Source organism: Aquila chrysaetos, chromosome 3, assembly GCF_900496995.4.
Source record: "Aquila chrysaetos chrysaetos chromosome 3, bAquChr1.4, whole genome shotgun sequence".
Classification (NCBI taxonomy): domain Eukaryota; kingdom Metazoa; phylum Chordata; class Aves; order Accipitriformes; family Accipitridae; genus Aquila; species Aquila chrysaetos.
Genome location: NC_044006.1, coordinates 19,668,758 through 19,689,662, shown reverse-complemented (window position 1 = coordinate 19,689,662; position 20,905 = coordinate 19,668,758). Strand labels below are relative to the sequence as shown.

The 20,905-nt window shown below is 42.5% G+C and overlaps 1 protein-coding gene across 5 annotated transcripts in view; it reads left to right on the top strand.

Annotated features, from left to right (window-relative positions):
• KIAA0895 (KIAA0895 ortholog) overlaps positions 1 to 15,638 on the top strand; it is a 28,508-nt gene extending 12,870 nt beyond the window's left edge. For 2 of the 5 annotated variants that reach the window (XM_030008544.2, XM_030008545.2), the window contains 5 exons: positions 5,605 to 5,748; positions 7,873 to 8,005; positions 9,210 to 9,515; positions 10,041 to 10,138; positions 14,622 to 15,638. In XM_030008544.2, the coding sequence (XP_029864404.1) occupies positions 5,605 to 5,748; positions 7,873 to 8,005; positions 9,210 to 9,515; positions 10,041 to 10,138; positions 14,622 to 14,783 (843 nt within the window). In that variant the 3' untranslated portion in view covers positions 14,784 to 15,638. Of the gene's footprint in view, positions 1 to 2,144; positions 2,301 to 5,604; positions 5,749 to 7,872; positions 8,006 to 9,209; positions 9,516 to 10,040; positions 10,139 to 10,393; positions 11,086 to 11,126; positions 11,164 to 14,621 lie in introns of those variants that run through there. The other 3 variants (XM_041122313.1, XM_030008546.2, XM_041122314.1) reach the window with 3 other exon arrangements.
• The last annotated feature ends 5,267 nt before the right edge of the window (positions 15,639 to 20,905 follow it).

Sequence of the window (20,905 nt, the reverse complement as noted above, 5' to 3'; positions counted from 1 at the left end):
TGGCCTTAGGAACTCTGGCAATATCAGTACCTTGCTTTCTGCTGGCCCAGAGGCTGGAAAATAAGCTCACAGTTGGATGCTGGAATAGGCAAGAGCTGGCATGCTGGGCTGGATTTTGCCCTTTCCCAGCAAGTTCTTGCAACACCTGACTTTGAGTCATCTCACCTCAGAGACAGGTGCAGAACCCCAAGTGAAGGGCTCCATGTTGCATTCAGTGCCTGGGATCAAAAAATATCCCAAACCTTTTCCCCTCAGGAACCACCACCACCTGGGGTGGTTGTGACAAGAAGTGTCAAAACCAGTGGCATCACTGGTGATGGAGCCCATCTCGGTGCTGGGGCGATCTGCCACTCCCCAGAGATTTGTGTGCTGGTGGCAGTGTGTGTGTGTGATGGCTGTGCAGAGTCACACCTGCCCACTTGGAAAGAATTATCAGGACTTCTTCTGTTTTGCTTGAAATGGAGTCAGGGGAGAAGGTGATAGTGGTGAGCACCCTTCTTAGTAATTTCCTAACCCAGAGAATAGATGTTGAGCAATAAGGCTTAAGTTTAATGACTTTCTCAATATGCATGGGTTCAAACTTGCAACACCTATTTGGAGGTGGCTGAACTGCCAGGATATAGGTTACTCAGCATGGCACATAAGGTAGAGGAAGCACCCTTCACTACCCCACCCTTCCTTTTGAAGCTGTAAACCCTGCACCGGGTTGAAATGGGAGAGGCCAGAGTGGGTCTGTGCTTCTTCAGGGGGATGTATCTCTGAAAACCTTCTATTCATGTTGTGCTGTTGGTTAAAGTGTCTCACAGCAATTTAGGAAAAGCCTTAAACTGCCAGGAAAAGTTCAGGAGGGTGCCTGCAGGCAGGCAAGCAGAGCTAGAACTTGGGCTTCCTGACTCCCAGACTCATGCTGCCTCCCTTGGCACGCGTAGGTCTCAGCTCCAGGGAATTTGCTGTTACAGACAGCCAAGCAGGAGGTTTTAACGCCCATTCAGTGCTTGTTTTTTCACTGTTTATTGTGATGAGGTGGTTTTAGAAAATACCTGCACTCTGACTAAGGTAGGAGGGTCCTCTGGGATAACACCACCGAATAAACCTACGTAATGCTGCATCTCATAGGAGTAATGTCTTTATAAACAGCATCAAAACAGAGAACTGGTTAATAAAGTTTACAAGCCCGTCTCAAAACACCCTTATTTTTATGAGCTTTCACACTGAGAAGAAACTGCCCCCTTGCTCTCAAACAGTTTTGGCAGTCCTCTGCTTCATCGAACCTGCTCTCATCCACCCTTACTCGACTTTGATCAGCACTCTAGATTTGTCCTACTCTTTTCAAAAAGTATGTAATGTATCTTTGCTACTCTTCGAGCCTACTTCTTATCTTTTGCTATCTTCATTGGTTTCCTTCAGCTTGTGAATCACACTTGCCTGTTCTTCTCCATCCAAAGGCTTTGCCATCACATTGTTGGAAAAGCTTTTTTTCATTGTTTGATGTGAAACTGAACTGGACCTGATGTTTGGTTTGCTGAGAGGCAGGATGGGCAACAAAATGTAGTGGCCTTGTTCCCACTTCTGTTAGAAAGCCAACAGCCACATGGTCCTTTGTTATAGCCAGGTGTTGCCTGAGAGAGGAGTGTTGGTTCACCTAAGGCAACACTGTGCCTGGGGGCCAACCAACCGTTCAGCTCAATGGATGGACCCCTTCTAGCACTTGAGCCAATATCCTGGTTGTCTTCGATTTACTAGTAGAGAGGTATAGCCTGAGTGCTGGATACTTTCTGAAAGATGCCTTAAAAACCCTTAAAAAGGAAAGGACCAAATCCTGGTGGCTTTTGAAAATAACATCCATCCTTGCATCAGTTCCTGCAGTAAATAACTTGCAGAGAATTTAAAGCCAAACCTTTCTGCCCACAGGATCTACTGTGTTTTAAATCATATTACTGAAAACTTCTGAGGGGAATTGCCATTTTGTACAACTGTACATTTGAACATAGAAAGGCCTATCTCAGAAAGTGAGGGCTTGGGGGACACTGCATAGTGTAGCTCCTCCAGGGTTTGTGGTTCTCTGGTAAGCCCTGTTGCATCTTAATGTTTCATCTCACTGTGATTTTTATAAAATGCTATTAATTATAATGATTTTTTTCCAGAATTTATTACTGAGAGATAGAATTGGCCACAGGAAGAGATGGGGAGAAAAGGAAGAAGTTCAGGAGACAAAACGTGGTGCTGCTGGGCAGCAAGTCTCTTTAGGAATGGAAATGACTGGTGCACATTCAAAGGAACTGAAGTGTCCAAGAATTTAAGTGGGTACTTAGGGTGTTTAATCTAATAGACTTAATTGAAATTTAATATCAACAAGTTGTGAAGACAAATTTCATGCCAAAAGGTTAATTCAGAGATGACTTCTTTCAGAGTGAGCAAATAAAGTTAATTAATTGTTCAGAGAAACCAGATACACCAAACAACTAGTAGGTAACATAAGTATCTTAAGGATCTGGCACCTTGCAAAGGAAACGGAAGAACTGTTATCATTAATTACTCAGGCTGCCGGCTGAGAATGAATTTCCTGGGATAGGGGCAGGAATTTTTGGTTGCTTCTTTAACCAAGGATTTTGTGTAAGGCAGGAAAATGCCTCAGCATTTGCAGACACTGAAAAACTTATAAAACAGCCAATGCTTTTAGAAGTTAAAAATTCATATGTAATTAAAAAAAAGGAAAAAATCCTTTGGTAAAATATACAAGCTATTAAACAAGAACTAGATTTTGCTCTGATTTGTTCTTTACAGCTAGCCCTTGATCCTAAATTTTGCTAGAAAAAAGTGTCATTAGTCTCCAGAAACATTAGGCCTTACATGAGGGACTCGTATTCTTTTTTTTAATACTTAGACGCTAACCTTGCTTCATTTATCTGAGGTCATTTTTAGGTGACAAGCAATGTTAAGACTTGACACCAAAATCCCATTTACCTCGTAGGTCACCAGTACAGATGTGTAGTTGTCCTTACTCATATTTCTGTGCAATAAGTTAATGGGAGTGACAGCAAAAATAACAGCAGCGAACCTCTGTCAAATACCTACAGCAGTGGGTTGGCAAAATGATGCCAGAGCTACCCCGCTTGCACCAGATGAGGGTGTATCCTCTATTTTTAATACATTCATCTTGAAAAACATGATTTAAGTTGCAGAAGGACCTTGCAGTTTTCATAGCAGCAGTCCTATCACCTTTTGTCTTTAGGAGCAGTAGGATTTATTTTCTCTGCAAACAATCAAGCCAAAGGTCAGCAAGGTGCCTATTGATTCTCCTGGGAGTTACCTTTGGTGGCGAGTGGGGCTGTGTAACACACAGCATGGAGCTGTGCCACCATGTGTGCTCATTGCAGTGTTGTAACAGGGAGAGGCAAAGCCGAATCATTTGCGGTGCCTCAGGTGGTGGCACAGCATTCCTCTTTTTATAATACCTCTCTGCAGACATCCTGACGCCTAATCTTATAAAGAAAACTTGAAAAAGAAAAGAATGTGTTCCTTATTGCTGCCTTTCTTCATAAGAGCTGCTTCTCACTCCTAGCTTCAGCAAGTGCAAGGGCACAGCTGCCCAAATGGGCCAGATCCTGAGAACCAGCCAAATGTCACCAGGCCCCCAGGGGGTCCAGTGCAAGTCCCTCTGAAGGCTGAAACTACTGCTGGAGTTAACGTGGTGGCTAGGGAGTTTCGGCCACACAGGAGACAGTGAAAGGAGACAGGATTCATGTAACAGCACTGGGTGGCTTTATGGCGAGCCTTTTTCTACCGTTCTCGTGAGGCCACGCGCACTGACTTTTTGGCCAAGTTCTGTGAGTAACGTATTGCGGTGCTGCTGGGCTGTCCCTGAAGAACTGGTGGTATAGATCTTGGACTAACCAATAACAGATTTCTGTTTATGCCTCACTTTCCGATTCAGTATTAATGCTCTCCAGCATATGCCCTCTGCTCCCATGTAAATAAAAACTTACTGTGGAGACTCAGGTGCAGTGGCGAAAGAGATCACAGCAGTGAGACACAGTAGGTAGGTTCTTTGCTTCTAGACTGCTTAACCCCCCAAAACAACAGCCTTCTTTAAGCTAACCCTTTTTTTTCTTTTAATCTGTGCTAAGGTAGTAATTTATGCTGCTTTCTTCATTCTTAAAAAAAATTCAGATTTGACCAGGAGGCTCTTCAAATTTAATAACAAATATTAGAGACAGACAAAGAAATGCTAAACATTAGGTGCAGTATTTCTCTGGCATTCAGGTAAGTGATATTTCTCTCATCAAAGAGCTGCGGAACTTTAAGAATACATCTAGCTAGCATTTATGGCTTTCAGTAGCAATTACTCAGGGTTTCTTAGTTTTGACTTGAAAAAAATTAGAATAGGATTGTTAGTAGCTGTGAGAGATACAAAATTAATCCTATTTTTGTGGACAATAAGCCAATCTGATAACGTCGGAATTACATAACTGGAAACAACAAGCATCTTACCAGCTTTGTGCACAGATATAAGTGTACAACGTAAAAAGAGATTCAGTCTGCAAGATTTCCACCTTCATCATTAGTGGTACTTTTTTAGCAAGGACATTCATTTTTTAAGGTAATATCAGTAATATTTTTTTCTCCGTGAGATACTTGGGAGCTTCTGTTACCATATCTATGAAAAAAGCCATTTCCTGTAGCTGGGCTATTGCTGGACAAGAAGTTATTCTATACCACGTTTTCTTTTAAGGGTGTGAAATGACATGTTGGGAAGTAGATTGCTGGGAATGAACATTTTGCACCCCACCAGTAACATCTTCAACATGCAGAGTTCAGATCACATTATAGGCATTGTGCTCTGCTTTCCACCCACAAGTGACTTCTTCTAGCAGCAATACGTAAGAGGATTGTTGATGCCACTATATTTGTCTAAAGAAACATGCCTCCTTCATTTTGGGGGGTTATAAAGAAGTATTGTGATATAAATGAAAGGTTTAAATGAAAGTTCTGTCAATAAAGTTCCTGTTCTCCCTCCTTTCTGAAACAGACACCCATGGTACAGAGGATTTCATCGTGAGGAGACATTTTTAGTAGAAATATTATCATTAAAATTATAGTTACACATCTGCTTAATCGTGGTTCAGCATTCCTAAGTTAGAAATTACCAAGAAATGAAGCAAGATGACAGGAATAGTTGATCTTTGTAAAATTCTTTGGAAAGCCATAAAAAGAAACATGCCGACAACTTAAACTGCAAATGTCCTTGTGACCTGTTGTGTCTGATTTACAAGGCAGTTGTACAACATTCCCAAAATTAAAGAGAAAATGGGTATTATTTCACTAGACTGATAATCTTCTGTGTCACGCTGATGTATGTGGGTCCAAGATGAGTTGATTAGTATTTTTTTTCAGTACTTTGGCATTAAGGTATGTCTGAAGATGGTATAAATTGATTACAAAGTGTGTCAGCCTGTATCTAATGACTACAGTTTGATAGTGACTCCCAATGAGTTAAAAAAGAAGATTAAAATAAAAAAGAGAGAGAGAGAGAAAGAATACACATGCCAGTCTGACACAGGGGTCTTACTGCATTCATATTTGCTATGCTTTTGTATTTTATAGTCCATTAACATTATGGAGCGGACATTGCAGAAATACGGAAGCTATGAAAAATTTGAACAGGCCACTGGAGGCAGCTTGCTGACCAAAAGTCGCATCTGGAATCACGTCAGGAAATATATGGTGAAAGAAGGCTGTCTTGGTGAGGTAAGTCATACAATGGATCAGGAAAGAAACATTTATGCAGATCTTAGAAATTACCCATGGATGGACCAGAGAAACCATTTGGGAGGCCTTTCCTCCATAATTACAAGAATATTCCTTGCATCATATTTTTCTCATGGCTGTGCCCAGTCTAATTTTTGAACAATTGAAATGATGCAAAATCCTTGTGAATGCTTCAGCCACCTCTGATCCTGTTTTCTGATTCATATATGCTTGTTCTTAAACTCACCTCTTTTGGGAGTACCCAAGAACGACACCCTTCCTTCCCTCCTTTTTTCAGCTGCTTGGAGACTAGAACATTTCCATTTATTCATCAGTTCTGCCATCCGTTCTCTTGTGTCAAATTATTTACACCAAAGGAAAGAGTTAAGAAAAGGCCAAGAAAAATAAGCAGCAGCCCAAGAGACTGATTTATAAGAAGCAACACAAATGAAAGTGACATAAGTGAATAAAAATGTCTGAAAGAGGCTGGCTTGTTGAGTTGGTTTGAGTGCTGGTTTTTCCTGACTTTAACCAGCTAATTTTTTAGAGCCCTGTGCGAAAAACTTACTTCCTGTATTCGGGATTTAAGAAGTCCAGTTTGACTGAGTTACATAGAATTGCTTGGAAGAATCAGATGAAATTGAATGTATAAAAAGAGAATTATTCCAAATGAAAACACCAGCTGACAGAGTCCAAGACTTGGATGAGATTACTGGCAATGAGCAAGAAGAGTCTGGAATGTGAGCTCAAGAGACAAATCTTAGTTTCCCAGAAACTAGGTTTAATTAGTAAACATAATATTATTAGCAGAAACAGTTAAACTCGTCACACCTTTTTGGGAGACTATAATTTGACACTGATACTAGACTTGTGTTTCTAAGAGAGAGGTTATAAAACTACAGTTTAGAGCAAGCAGAAAAAATTATATTTTTGGTCTTTGCTGTGCTTTATCTCCCTTTGCATTCATTTTTGTCTTGGTTTGTCTTCATGGAAGCAGGATCCTACACCCTCATCAAACATCCCATGTCCTTCTCAATGAAATGCTTTACTTTTTCTGCAAAAATAGGGATAATACATCATGCTTAGTATGGTCTAAAATATTATGAAAGTACTCTCTCCAGTTGAAGAGATGTTAATAAAGCTAAGTGGTACCTGTGCTTTAAATCTAAGTGCTTTGGGATTTACCTATCTTTCCTGTGTCTTAAATACAAATTTTATGGGACTGATTGTTTGCTGTTGAACTTGAAGCTGAATGGTGGGTTTTGAATACAGGAAAGTGTCATGTTAATGTCTTTGATCCCTGGGTCCTTTTTTGTTAACTTTGATATTTAAAAAAAAGATCTCTCTTGTAGGTACTCTCCTTTGTACTCTTCTAAGCAGTACTGTTTCTTTAGGCATTACATGAAGAGGGAAAGGTGCTTAGTCTTCAACAAAGAGAGTTTCCCTTCTCCCTCCCACTCGTTTAAAAAGTCTTTTTAAACTCAAATAACAAAATATTTCAATACGCATTAATTTCCTTCTCTGGCAATTTTGGTTTTGGTTACCAATTTTCCAAGAGAAAACATGAAAACAAGAACTACATTCCTGTATAAAACAAAACAATACCAGTATTTTAATAATATTTTAAGGCTGCATCATGTTTCAGGAAACAAAGTACACAGTACTTCCCCCTCTCATGTGGCTTTAGAATTGCAACTAAAAAGTTAAGCATATAGATACCTAGTCAATATATGTGTGCTTATCTAATATTTTTCAGTTCTCAGTAATACCAAGATAATTAGACACAGTACAAAAAATAGAATTTCCTCTGATTTACTCTGCATATGATTGCTCCCCGCCCCCTGAATCTAGTCAGTGTTACCATATTAAATTTTGCAGTCTCATGGCTGTCTATCTTAACTCTCATGCTGAGTCCTACTAAAGTCTGAGGTTTTGTCAGCAGCACAGATGACTGGGGTAACTCAGTGGAGTCAGAAGTGTCTCTCATAGGTGATTGCTGGTAGCAAGGAAGAGTTGTGAAGGGCAAGGGACCAAAGAGAAATGAAATAATGGAAGGGCCAAAGCAAAAAGCAGGAACAGGAGCGAGAAGAGAGGTCTTTGCTACCTGAACTCTCTCATCTTCAGATTGTGGTCCATCTCACGGAGGACCTGCTATCTCGAGCCTCAATGACAGTGGTGAATGGCCGGCCCACTCTCACTATCAATATCTCCACTGCGCGAGAGCACTGGCTGGAAGGGATGCTGAGACATGAAATTGGTATGAGCGTGACACCAGTTCTTCAGGCAAAGGGGAGTACTTGCATGCATTCTTACTTATTTTGCAATGATGGGCCAAGCACTGCACATATACAGAAGGAGGGAATGCCCCTGTCTAAAGAACCTATGCTGTAGGTGTGCTATAGGGAAGGAGAAACCTATTTATCAGTGCAGCAAGCAGTAAAAGGAAGATAATCCACTTGAGGATTTGTAGGGTTCATGTACATTAGCATTCTAGGTCAGACCAGGAGCCAGCTTTTGAAGTGAGTCTACCAGCTAGTCCCATTTACTGCACTGAGGTTCACATGCCAGTGGAACCTTGGAGCAGGCAAAGTGTAATCCTTTCAGATGATGCTAGGCTAGAGGCTATGCTCCAGGGCATACCTTCTGTGCTGTCACTGTTCAGGGACATTTTGCTCATGAGAGCAATTTACAGCTAGTCTGGAGTAAAAAAAGGGAAATGAAAATAGTGTGACCGTTCAACCTCAGCACCAGCCATTTCACTTTACAAATCTTCTTCTGTTATGCTGCACTGCTTGCAAATGTAGGCATGCTTTAGGTATGAAGAATTTACCCAGCAACCCCTAAACTGGTGTAAGATTGCCTTGATTTTGCATTACACAAGGTTGGCCCAGCCCCGTGGGAAATTTCTACAAACTTTTCAGTGAATCTGTTTTAATTAAGTACATCAAAAGTGGATAAACTTGGCTAGTGCCTGAATTTCAGCTGAAGAACAAGACCTGCAATTGCCTTGAACCACTGTTACTCACATTGTAAAGGGATATAGCATCTTCCAAGGGTGCAGTAGGGCTGTTTAATCACCTTCAAGAGGCAACATTTCTGCCTCCTTACTTTGATTCTCCTTCCTTCTGTTCACTACAATGCCTAGCCTATGCTAAAGGCATTCAGCATGAAAGACCCTTTTGAAAATTCCTTTCCACAGATTTGGGAACTCGAGTCCTGCTGGCATTTGTATTCCTTACGCATTTTTAGAAGTCCCACTTGCAGTCAGCAGGTGAATAATTGCACCATGTATCTACCTCTGACAAAATTCTCTGTTGTAGACAAGGCTAAAGTTGGCACTTCTCCCAGTGCCCAGTCCTACCAGTTCAGAGTTCTGAAATGGGCATCTCCTTCCATATTTTATAATTTTTTTAAAATCATTAGATGCTACTGTTCTAAGTCCCATATTCCTTTCTTTTCAGGAACTCATTATTTTCGGGGTTTTAACAACAACAGCCAGCCTTGGTGCAACTGGAACGGACGTAGAAAACACGGGTTAAAACCAATCAACCCTACAGAAGAAGGGCTAGCAAGCATTCACAGTGTCCTGTTCCGCAAAGACCCTTTTCTTTGGAGAGCTGCCCTGCTCTACTACACAGTGTATCAGGCTAGCCAAATGTCCTTCAGTCAGCTTTTCCAGGACGTGGGGAAATTTGTTAAGGACCCCAATACTAGGTGGGATTACTGCGTACGAGCTAAGAGAGGGTGGACTGACACATCACAACCAGGTGGGTTCCCTGTTTGTCTTCTCTATTTTTGTACTTCAGGGAGGTTTTCAGAACATATACAGAGCTCCTTCATCATGTCACACAGTAAAACCTTTGCAAAAGGGAGAAATGGGACTCCGTGCTTTCTGAAATGAGGCAGCAGGATTTCTGCTCTTGAAAACAAGGCTGAAAATGTACATCCAAGAGACTTTCAAACTGAATCAGTAATGGATTTTTTTTTTTGTTGGAAGCGGGAATGTAAATTGCAAAACTATGAAAAAGTTCATACTTACAGTTTGACCTCCTTTCATTTTTATTACAAGAGATGTAATGTTGCTGTGGATATTTACAGACACTTGTCTTCTGTGTCTGATTTCATTCCCTGGCTAGTGGGTTTAGCCTTCTAGTTAGTTTTTGGGAAGGTTTTCAAAGTCTGGGATTTAAATATCTACTTTTTAAAAATAAAATTGTTCTGCTCATAATGGCTTCTGAGAATATGCCTTGAACAAACCCTGATAGAGTGTGATGTATCTTGATTCCTTTTAGGCTGCTTCAATAAGGATCAGGTGTACTTGGATGGCATCCTCCGAATCCTGAGATACAGGGAGTCCATTGATTTCCATCTTCTGACAGCCCTTGGAAAGGTGAGTGGACTCATTCTTACCAAAGGCTACAGTTATATCATTTCAGCAAGCCTGCCTGTAAAGAGCTATGAGTCATTGTGCTCTGTTTTACTTTGATCTAGAAATCTCTGTTCTGTATAGCACCTTGTATTACACAGTGCAAGTTACAAATGTTTTGAGGTCCTAAAAATTTCTACCGGCTTTTTCTCATTCCTTGCTTATCAGATTAAGATTTTATGGTCATATTTCTCAGACTTTCCTTTCCTCCCTTTACAGGGTACTGCCTGACTTGCAGTACAACAGACTGCTGTGGGCAAGTGGGACAGGTGCTAGATGAGGTGGTGGTCCTAGTAGAAAACAAAATTAACCATTTGATGCTAATGCATCCCCTTCCACCACAAAGAGTTTTTCATCTCGAATTTCTCTCCCTGGTGGCACCTCTGATGTTTTTCAAATATCAGTTTGCGTTTTTTGCCCAGAATACATGGTATTACTATATTCACAGAACATATTTTATGTCCATTCTGACTGTCATTGCTTGTTTGTTCTCAAAATCATACTAAAGCATGCGGAAACTTTGTCACACTTCCTGAACCAAATCCTTGGATTGCTAAGTTTCCACAGTTCATAAAGCAGGGTTCATATTCACATAAACCAGCAACCAAATTCATGTTGTTATACCTGCATTTAGAGCTGGTATACCAACATTTCTGCCTACTTCACAATCAATGGATGATAAAGGGAAGTGGCATATTATGATGGAGGGTTTTGGTCCACATTAAAGAAGTTTTGCTATTAGTGTCAGAAACACTGGTGAGCAGAGCTATTTAGGTAACTGAACCAAGTTAGGAAGCTCTGAAAATAAAATCGCACTGTCAAATAAGTCTCTGTAACTTTATTCTCTAAAACTTCCTTTTGCTCTAAGCCTGCTTAACTCAACACAGCTTCTGTCTGCTAAACTACTGAGCACATACTGTTCCTGCACTGCCTTACCCCTTTCTCTCTTCAGGGAGTCTACAGGATTGTCAAGCCACTTCAAAAACATAATAAGTCATTCTTCATATAATTACAGAGTCCACTATAATCTACATGGCAAGGCATCCACGTTAAGGGTCTACAAGCAATTTAATTCTAGCAGTATGATAATTTAAAAGTGCTTGACTTATTTTACAACTTCTAAAATCAAGGGATCTTAAAGTCTGCTCTGAGTGTTTTTGCTGCACACATCTTCTGCAATCAAACTGGAAATTTGTGTATAAGAGCAGTGCCTGCTGTCAGCATCCCAGATTGGTTGAGGTCTGCAGGGACCTCTCAAGATGATCTAGTCCAACCCCCATGCTTAAGCAGGGTCAACTAGAGCAGGTTGCCCAGGACCACATCCAGTTGGGCTTTGAATATGTCTCCTGATAGAGACTCCACCACCTCTCTGGGCAGCCTGTGCCAGTGTTTTACCACCCTCACCATAAAAAAAAGTTTTGTGTTCAGACTGAATTTTGTGCATTTTAACTGGTGCCCATTGCCTCTTGCCCTGCCAGTGGGCACTGCCAAGAAGAGCCTGACTCCCTTGTCATTCTTTCCCATCGGCATTTATGCACACTGGTAAGATCCCCCTGAGCCTTCTCTTCTCCAGGCTGAACAGTCCCAGCTCTCTCAGTCTGTCCTCATAGGAGAGATGCTCCAGTGCCTTAATCATCTTAGTGACCCTTCACTGGGCCTGCTCCAATATCTCCATATAGTCTCAGGAAAAACAAGTTCTATAAATGTAGAGAAATATGAAACTTGCACTGAGATCTAGCCTGTGGTTATTATGCATTTATCGCCACTCTAAAGGGTGATTTGTTTGTTTAGGGCGGAATAGGAGGATGAGGTTGTTCCAAAGGGAGTATTAAGCTTGGCTGGAGTATCTTCCAGGTTAGAAGAAAAAGCACAGGATTTAAACACAAGGAAGCCCAGCATTTAGTGGGAAAATTTTCATTGCCTTTTGAAGATTCTCGGTGTTGTATTGTAACAAGTGAGCTCATCTTTCCCAGCATGCCTACCTTGGACATATTTTCACTGCCAACACAATAAAGTTATGAACACAATAGGAAACAAAAGCAGTCACCTATATTGCTGACAACAAATTGCTTCTGTGCTTTACTAGGTAGTTAACACAGTTGTAAAATCAGAGCACTGCTTTCTGATTGTGAATGTATTTAAGACAGAGCCATGCTGAAGTTTCTGTGTCTTCTCTTCTCATCTGAGTGCTAGAGATCTGGCTGATGGAGGCAGCCATGCCTTCCTGATGCTTCTGACATTTCTTACAGTGTAGAAGAGAGCGGTGCGTGGAAACAGCATACAAGCAAGCTGTTTGGCATACCTAGAAGTGACTAAGAAAAGAGCTTGAAGCCTGAGAAAAGATGCTTTTGTAGAAGGAGCAGTTTTAAAACTTTGCAGGAAAGAATCAAATTTGGGAAGCACTGCAAAACATTCACGTAATAATCACATGCAAGTAATATTAAAGAGAAATAGAATGCAGATATTGATACACTTTAGTGTAGCATAACTACCAGAGTTTTAAAAAGCAAAAGCAGCAAACTGTCAACTACTATTGTGTTTCCCAAGAATGTGAACACTTTACAAATAGCCTAAGTAAGCCTGTTTTAGCCTCAGTCTTTCTTACCTAGTACAATGATTTTAATTACATGTAGTAAGGAAGACAACCTGTTGCCGCAGTAGGATGAGATTATGTTTTTGATCTCCTCAGGATGTCAACTTTTGTCATTTTTTTGCAATTGCAAGGACTGGGGAAATACATCCCATTCAAACCATACCTCAGATCACAGATACTTATTTCTTGGTTGCAGCAGTAACAGAAAACCCTGAAAATAAATATGAGGGGGGAAAGGGTCCTTTTTCTTTCCTTTGCTTGAGAGGACAAGAGGTAGAATTTCAAGCTGGGACAGGAGGGAAGGTCAGTATTTAATCTCATTTGGTGCTGTGTCTCCAGACTGAGAGGAGATGGTATGATTTTGTATAGCTCCTCTGTATCTACTTCTAAATACGTTAATCAGGTGTAATGTCACACCATCTTCAAACAGCAGTATCTCAGTGACTTGAATAAGCCTGGGCATGGGTGTATGTTCATTTTTTTAATCAGGATGCATCTTGTCATTGCAGCTAGAAAAGCACACTTGTACCCAGTTGCAAATTCATTCTTTTTGTGGACTTTGTTCCCATTATCCTCAGCAAGATATGCACCTATCTCTGACTGCATCTACGGATCAGGTTTAGCAATCTGGATTACATAGTCCTATCTTTCCAGAGAGCCCTTCCATGCCCCTTACACATTGGTGGATCATTCATGCTCACTTTAATCTTTCCCGAATAGAAACCATCACCTGCAAAGAGGGCAGGCTGTTTCCAGGGAACCCTGACCACACAGTGCTCAGCTCCTTAGAAGAAACACGGGGTAAAAAGGTTGGAAGGAGCAGGCTCCATTCTCAAGCCACCTGGCACAAACCTGCTGTGAGGAAATAGGATGTGCCAGTTAGTAAGCGCAGCCAGGCTCGTGGGTTTTGCCAGTACATATGCTTCTGTCTGTAGGGTGCCCAGAACACGCAGCCTGGAGACAAAGCGGCAACCACATAAATTTCATCATGCTGGTCAGCTGCCCAAGGAGTGCTTGCAGAGCAGCTTGTCTAGCTATTGCACAGCCAAAGCATTCATCCTTTCTGGACTGTCATTCACAGCACCTTGAGCTACTGTGAACTCAAGACTTGAAGTCCTAGCTCATAGAACGATAAGTCTATGGAGAAAAATCTCAGCTTTCATTAGAAAACAAGTAGTAGGCCCTGTAGTAGCTGGAAAACGTTTGAGAGTGTCACACCTATACCCAGAAGGCTCTGATGCCAAGAGGCAAACCCAGTCTCTGCCCTGCTATTGATTGGGAAAAAAAAAATTGGGATGCTTAAGTTGCCCATGCTGTAGTTAGTTACTAGAGGTGCATTTTAATTTAGCTTTGCATAAGCTAATGAAAACCTAGTGAAAATGAAAACATCGGAGTTCAGGTCAGCTGACACCATGCCTTTCCTAAAGCCGGAGCCTGTGCCATGCCTGTCCTGCACTCCCTTTCTGGTTCCTCAATCTTTGGCACAGTGTTTTTTTTCCATTCTCATGTCAATCTTTCCACCTCTTTGAGGAGAGACTCGAAGACTCACAAGTGCTCCATCCTTTCCCTCTCTATTCCTGAAGCTGCTGTAGGTCATTCTCATTCAGGTTCCTGTGAGTCTGTTCACTGACTGAATCAAAAGCAGATTCAGGAAGTATGGAGGCATTTGCTAAATTCACATTTTTTTTTGCATCTTCCACTGAGGTACACAGTTACTTGTGTTTTCAAAGGACTCTCACAAGCTTTTAAATCCTCCGGCTCTGAAATCTTCTCTCATCAACAAGAGAGAATTTAGAGCTGCAGCAGAGAAGTAACAGGACTATAGTGGGAAATTAATCCATGTCTTCCTTACAGATCTCGTATGAGGATGTGGATCGCCTCAAAGGATTAGCTGTGATCGAGAACATGAGGGTACCACACTTTTTGCAAGACCATGCCCGGTATATGGAGCACTTGGAAAAGATCATGGAAGTCAATGAGCTGACTGATGAGGAGCTCCAGGATCTCATAAATTAACAGTATTAGCCCACCATTCACTTACTCTGTGAGGATGTAGAACTGGACTTCCCAGAGCTTGCAAAAATGGATTTATGAGGGCTGGGGCAGGAGGGAAGGGTGGCCAGAATATGTGAAATTTGAAAAAAGCCCCTTTATGTTCCTTTTGCATTGTGATTGTATACTGATTATTTTTTTAAAGGGTTTATGCATTTTTCAAAATTTGGCTTAGGAATTCCTTTGCAATGATCTGTCCAATCATCCGCTCTGTATGCTAGGTATGGTGCTTGGCACTGCCTTTTGTAATATACTGCCTTTTCCCACCCAGGTTTAGAGGTGGAGAAAAGGCGAAAGGGTAGAAATTCCCCTTAGTTCACTTGTGTTTGCCCTGTCTTTGGTTATAGCTTTCATGGTTCATAGTGATAGAACTGCTGTAGATTATGCTACATTGCTGTCTGCATTACTCTTTCTCATTTGGTCATCATTACAATGAAAAAAGAAAGTTTAAAAACACAGTGCACAGAAGCAGGTCTTTGTGCCATAGGATTGAAGGTCTGTAATGCTATAAAAAGTTTTGGGTTTTTTTACTGGAAGACTTAGCATTTAAAAAAAAAGATAGCTATTGCTGTTTTAATGACTGTAAGCAGGTAGCAAAGTTATCCCCCTTTATCCCTCAAAAAGTTACACTGTTCCACATCTTTATCTGTATAGTACGTGTTTCAGGAAGCTGAGTTCTGGAAAGGGTCTCCCTCTTTTGAGGAGAAGCACAGCATGCCTAGGAAGTTCAACATGGCAGTGTTTTAGAAGAAGGATCGGGCAGAACTGTGATTTCATGACTTATATGTTTTAAATAAATTCAGGAACACAGGGACATGATTCAGCACAGCAGGCAACACCCAATTCTTCTCTGGGTCACCTTAGCCTACAGAGGGTCAAGTCAACTTTTTGAGCAGTACCTCCATGCTACAGCAAGCTCAAGCTTGCAGAGATCATTGAAGAAACAAGATGTGAATGGGGGGGAAAGACGACTCACAAATGCCCTACTCCTGTGTTCCAACAGAAGTGCTGCACCACTCTGAAGCAACCTTACCTCTGTTTTAACTGCCAGTGCTACATCCAGAACCAAGAAGAGAAAGCACCTTACTGTAAGGCACGGCTAGTCACATGATAAATAGCTTAGATGACGCAGGAGGACTTACTACATAAACTACATTTTCTAATTCCAGAGTATTACGGAATTATCGATGCAAATTGAGTTTTGCACCTGTAAGCATTCTGACAAAGAGTTTTGTTTTAGTAGATAGCATTTTACCAGGGCTCCTCTGAAATCCCAGGAAGCAGCTATGGTAGGAGAGGCTGGGCAGGAACTAGTGAGAGCCTTGGACAGGACTTATTCCATTTCTTCCCCTTCTGCCTTGGCCCACTGGTTACAGGCCTGGCATTGGATAAGGCGAGTAGATGGAGCCAAGGTTTCCTCCACACCACATTTGCATGGACCCGAGCCCTGGTATCTCTCCCTCCCTGCTTATCCTGTTCTTTAATGAAATGGATGGAATAACCCTCCCACCTTATTTTACACCCAGGACATTACCAGCCATGACAGCAAAGTCTTGAGAACACATTTTCTGATCCATAGGAAAATCTGTGAGGAAAGCTCTCAGTTGGCTAAGAGGTCTGAAGGGTTTTGAATAATTCCATAAACACAGCTGCCTTTTAGATGGTATCGCAGGTGTGTTTGCAGCGGCTGGCTGGCTGACTGCTTCAAAAAAGAAAATGCACTGAACAAGCATAAATTTACTAAATTTGGTTATTTTCAAGGCAGGGACAAAGAACTGCTCACAGCAGCCTTAATTTTGTATTGTCAGTATTGTTCATGAGCTGAAAGCCTTTCAGCCTCTGTATGCTGAAATAAAAGCCCTTTTTCTCTCCTCCCCCCTTCAGGCTGTCTAGTTTGATCACTGGTAACTTCGCCTGCCCAGCTTTGTTTTAGAGCTGTGCTGACTAGACACCGTGTTGCAGCAGCCTGACAGGAACCATTTGCAGTCACACCCCCACATGCTCCAGGTTTTGGCTTCTTTGCCAGAAGCAGCAAGAAAGCCACACATGGCAGAGGTCGAGTCAAAGATTGCAGTCAAAAGCTGTCTTTGGAGTAAATCGGGCAGAGATCGTTTGAGCTACACCATGGAAGAATCTGGCTCACTTTGCTGACCCAGGGGTATGCAATAGGGCCAGTCCTTTATGAAAGTGTATTGGTTTTGCTGGCAAGGTTTTGGTAGCGGGGGGGGTTACAGGGGTGGCTTCTGTAAGAAGTTGCTGGAAGTTTCCCCTGTGTTCGAGAGAGAGCCAATACCAGCCGGCTCTAAGATGGACCTGCCGCCGGCCAAGGCCGAGCCAATCAGCGATAGCGGTAACGCCTCTGTGATAACATTTTTAAGAAGGAAAAAAAGTTGGGATAGGCAGATTCGGTAGCCGGAGAGAGGAGTGAGAACATGTAAGAGAAACAACTCTGCAGACACCAAGGTCAGTGAAGAAGGAGGGGGAGGAGATGCTCCAGGCGCCGGAGCAGAGATTCCCCTGCGGCCCGTGGTGAAGACCATGGTGAGGCAGGCTGTCCCCCTGCAGTCCATGGAGGTCCACGGTGGAGCAGATCTCCACCTGCAGCCCATGGAGGACCCCACGCCGGAGCAGGTGGATGCCCAAAGGAGGCTGTGACCCCGTGGGAACCCTGCGCTGGAGCAGGTTCCTGGCAGGACCTGCGGATCTGTGGAGAGAGGAGCCCACGGAGCAGGTTTTCTGGCAGGACTTGTGACCCCGTGGGGGACCCACGCTGGAGCAGTGTGCTCCTGAAGGACTGCACACCTGGAAAGGACCCATGCTGGAGCAGTTCGTGAAGAACTGCAGCCCGTGGGAAGGGCCCACGTTGGAGAAGTTCGTGGAGGACTGTCTCCCGTGGGTGGGACCCCACGTTGGAGCAGGGAAGAGTGTGATGAGTCCTCCCCCTGAGGAGGATGAAGCGGCAGAAAACAACGTGTGATGAACTGACCGTAAACCCCATTCCCCGTCCCCCTGTGCCGCTGGGGGGGGTTGGTAGAGAAGCCGGGAGTGAAGTTGTGCCCGGGAAGAAGGGAGGGGTGGAGGGAAGGTGTTCTGAGATTTGGTTTTATTTCTCATTACCCTACTCTGGTTGATTTGTAATAAAGTGAGTTAATTTCCCCAAGTTGAGTCTGTTTTGCCCGTGACGGTAAGTGATGAGTGATATCTCTCCTGTCCTTATCTCGACCCACAAGCTCTTTGTTATATTTTCTCTCCCCCGTCCAGCTGAGGAGGGGGAGTGATAGAACGGCTTTGGTGGGCACCTGGCAACCAGCCAGGGTCAACCCATCACAGTCTTTTTGGTGGAGAATGCGGGCAAGTGTGAGGAATTCGAGATAAGGATAGTAATTGAGAGAGGTTACGGGCAAAACATGGACTGAACGCAGCTAGAGAGTTAAGAGCTGCATGACGACTGGGGAATTTTATTGTTGTAATTGTGGTGAAGGGACGAGGGGTGGATTGTGTGTAAATTGCTCACCTTTTGTCGGTTTTGTGATGATATTATTCTGATTTCGGTGTGGGAATTCTTTTTGTTGATGTGAGTGAAGATTTTGTGTGATGAATGTAGATTTTAATGATAGTTCTTAAAAATGTGATGCACAGAGGCGAGGGGTGGAACGAAAACCTGATTTTCTGAACTGATTTTTTTCTCACAGGAGAGATCCCTGCCTTCCTCCAGTGACTTCTACATAAGCAAAGTGCTTTTCCTCCTCCCCCAGTAGTAACATCTTATAATCTAAGTGTATGTACATAATGTGTCCTTGAAACCAGGAGGCTGTGCTAGTCACCCTGCTTTGCCACAAAATACCATGCCTACAGCCCTTCATCCAACAGCCAGTTGACTCCTACCACTCTGTAGCCCTAAATGCTACTACAGGCCTTTCTGGTGTACTCAAAAACCTGCATCACATTTTCTTCAAAGCAGTAGGTGCCACTGAACTTCTGTTCTTCGTTATTCTAGAAATAGATTTGCCTTGTGCAAGGGTTGGAGTCTGGAAGTGGTCGGTATCAAAGTAATACTTTAGCAATAGATGAAGCTGTCAGCTTCTGGTTTTGGCATCAGATTCATTCTTCGTCCTTTGTAAAAGTGTTTCAAATTTTGAAGTGTAGCTTTTGTAAATTTTCCTGAATTTTTTTTCCCCACTGTGAAGAGGCTGGTTACTAAGTCATGATATACTGCAGTTCTGTAATAAAGTGTATGGACAGCAGTGGACATGAGCTCATGTCACTACACAGTTCATGATGCCAATGATGGTGACAGGCTTTCCTAGCAGTCTGGCTCAGTTGCTTTGCTGTGTATCCATGTCTCGCTACTTCTACGTTACTCCTATACAGAAACCTGGTCAACATTGGAAAAGCCTCCCCGTTTCACCAGACCAATTTTAAAAGGCATTTTATACAACTTTTACAAATAAAGATAAATGAAAGAATGAGAGACTAGAGTACTGAAGTGTTACATTGTGTTGTGTGAGAGTGTTACTCTCTTTCAACGGCATTGGCTCTACAGCTAGCTGGACATGCCAAGATGTGCATGGAAGAGATGGGCTTTCTGATGCAGTTTGAAAAACACCACTTGGGGTTGGAGTCATGAAGGCTCTGCTGAAGTCTTACATCGGATACAGCTCCCTCTGCTCTGTCAGAAGGCCTGGCTGCTCATGAGGAAATTACACACCCTCCCTTTTTCTAGGACACAGTCTGAGGCATCATCAGAGCCATTTTGCTGCGATGCATTTCTTAGTGCCATCCATGCGGGAAATGGCAACTCCAAATGCTCCGCTTTAACACTTTGATCCAGCCCCCCTCTTCCCTGCTGCTTCATTTCAGGGCTCTTTGTCCCCTCTCACATTATAAAATGTGCTCGCTTATCTCCAGGGAGTCCTGTCATCTCCTTATGGTTCAGCTCCCTCACATGTAAGTAAGGATAACAGTAAAGGGTTGTGGGTTCTTTTTAATGGAAATACTTTAAAAGTCATTAGCTGATCTGCCTTGCAAGATAGCTAAATATTATTGCATTACATTCCCCTTCCCTTGCTAGCCAGTTTGGAAAACTCAGCCTGAAATCTTCCCCCCTCTGCAGGCTCCCAAATCACCACTCTTCTCCCTCACCTAGTGCATCTTAGATACCCCTTCTACAGCGTCAGCAGCGTGAAACACAATGCTTGAGCTTTGCTGGGCAGGTATATTTCAGTACTGAATAAACTTCACATTTGTTACAGGTGATCTGCAGGACTACTGCAACTCTGAAATCCTTTTTCTGGCACTCGAGTGCCAGGCTTGTGAAGCTGGATGCCCTGCAAGCAGCTTCAGGAGCAACTCGAGCACCAAGGGTCTCAGTGATGCTCCTGCCTGTCTGGCAAGGCAGGAAAGCTGGAAATCATTTATGCTGGAAACCAGGATGGAAGTCTGACAACACACGAGTCGGGGTGGAAGTTGAGAGAGGCACTGTCTAAGGCAAGAGAATAGCAAAAGGAAACAGCTGGAACAATTGGGTTTTTTTAGAGAAGCGTGCATTTAAAAGTGTCTTAATAATTTTCATAATATATTAGCACCAAATTAAGAAGTTCTTTGAGTTTTTTTCAGTATGCAGTTTAAAATGAGATTGTGTGTCTTTAATAATAAAGAGGGGAAAATCTATTTTGGCTTCGCTGAACAATTATGGACTTTTCACAAATGAAAGTCTATATTAGATTAAAACCAGAAAAATCTGGATATTGAATTTTAAACCCATTCATTTACATTGATTCAATAATAAAAAGACGCCATCAGGATTACCCTTCAAGGCACAGCCATACCCTTCCTATTAAAGTTGTCTGAATTCACTTCTCATGGTGCTGCTGAGATATTTTGTATCTCGCCCCCTCTGAGACACTTTATGCCCCTTTTGCTGAAGTGTCTATGGACATGCAGGGCAAAGTACAGCATTATTTCAGCTCTTTAGATAACGAGGAAACCAAGGCTGAAGTTAGAACTACGCTGGCCACCATACGGAGCAGGAAAGAACATGGAGGGAGACCACACAGCCAGGGCAAGTGAGCAGGACTGGGGTGGAT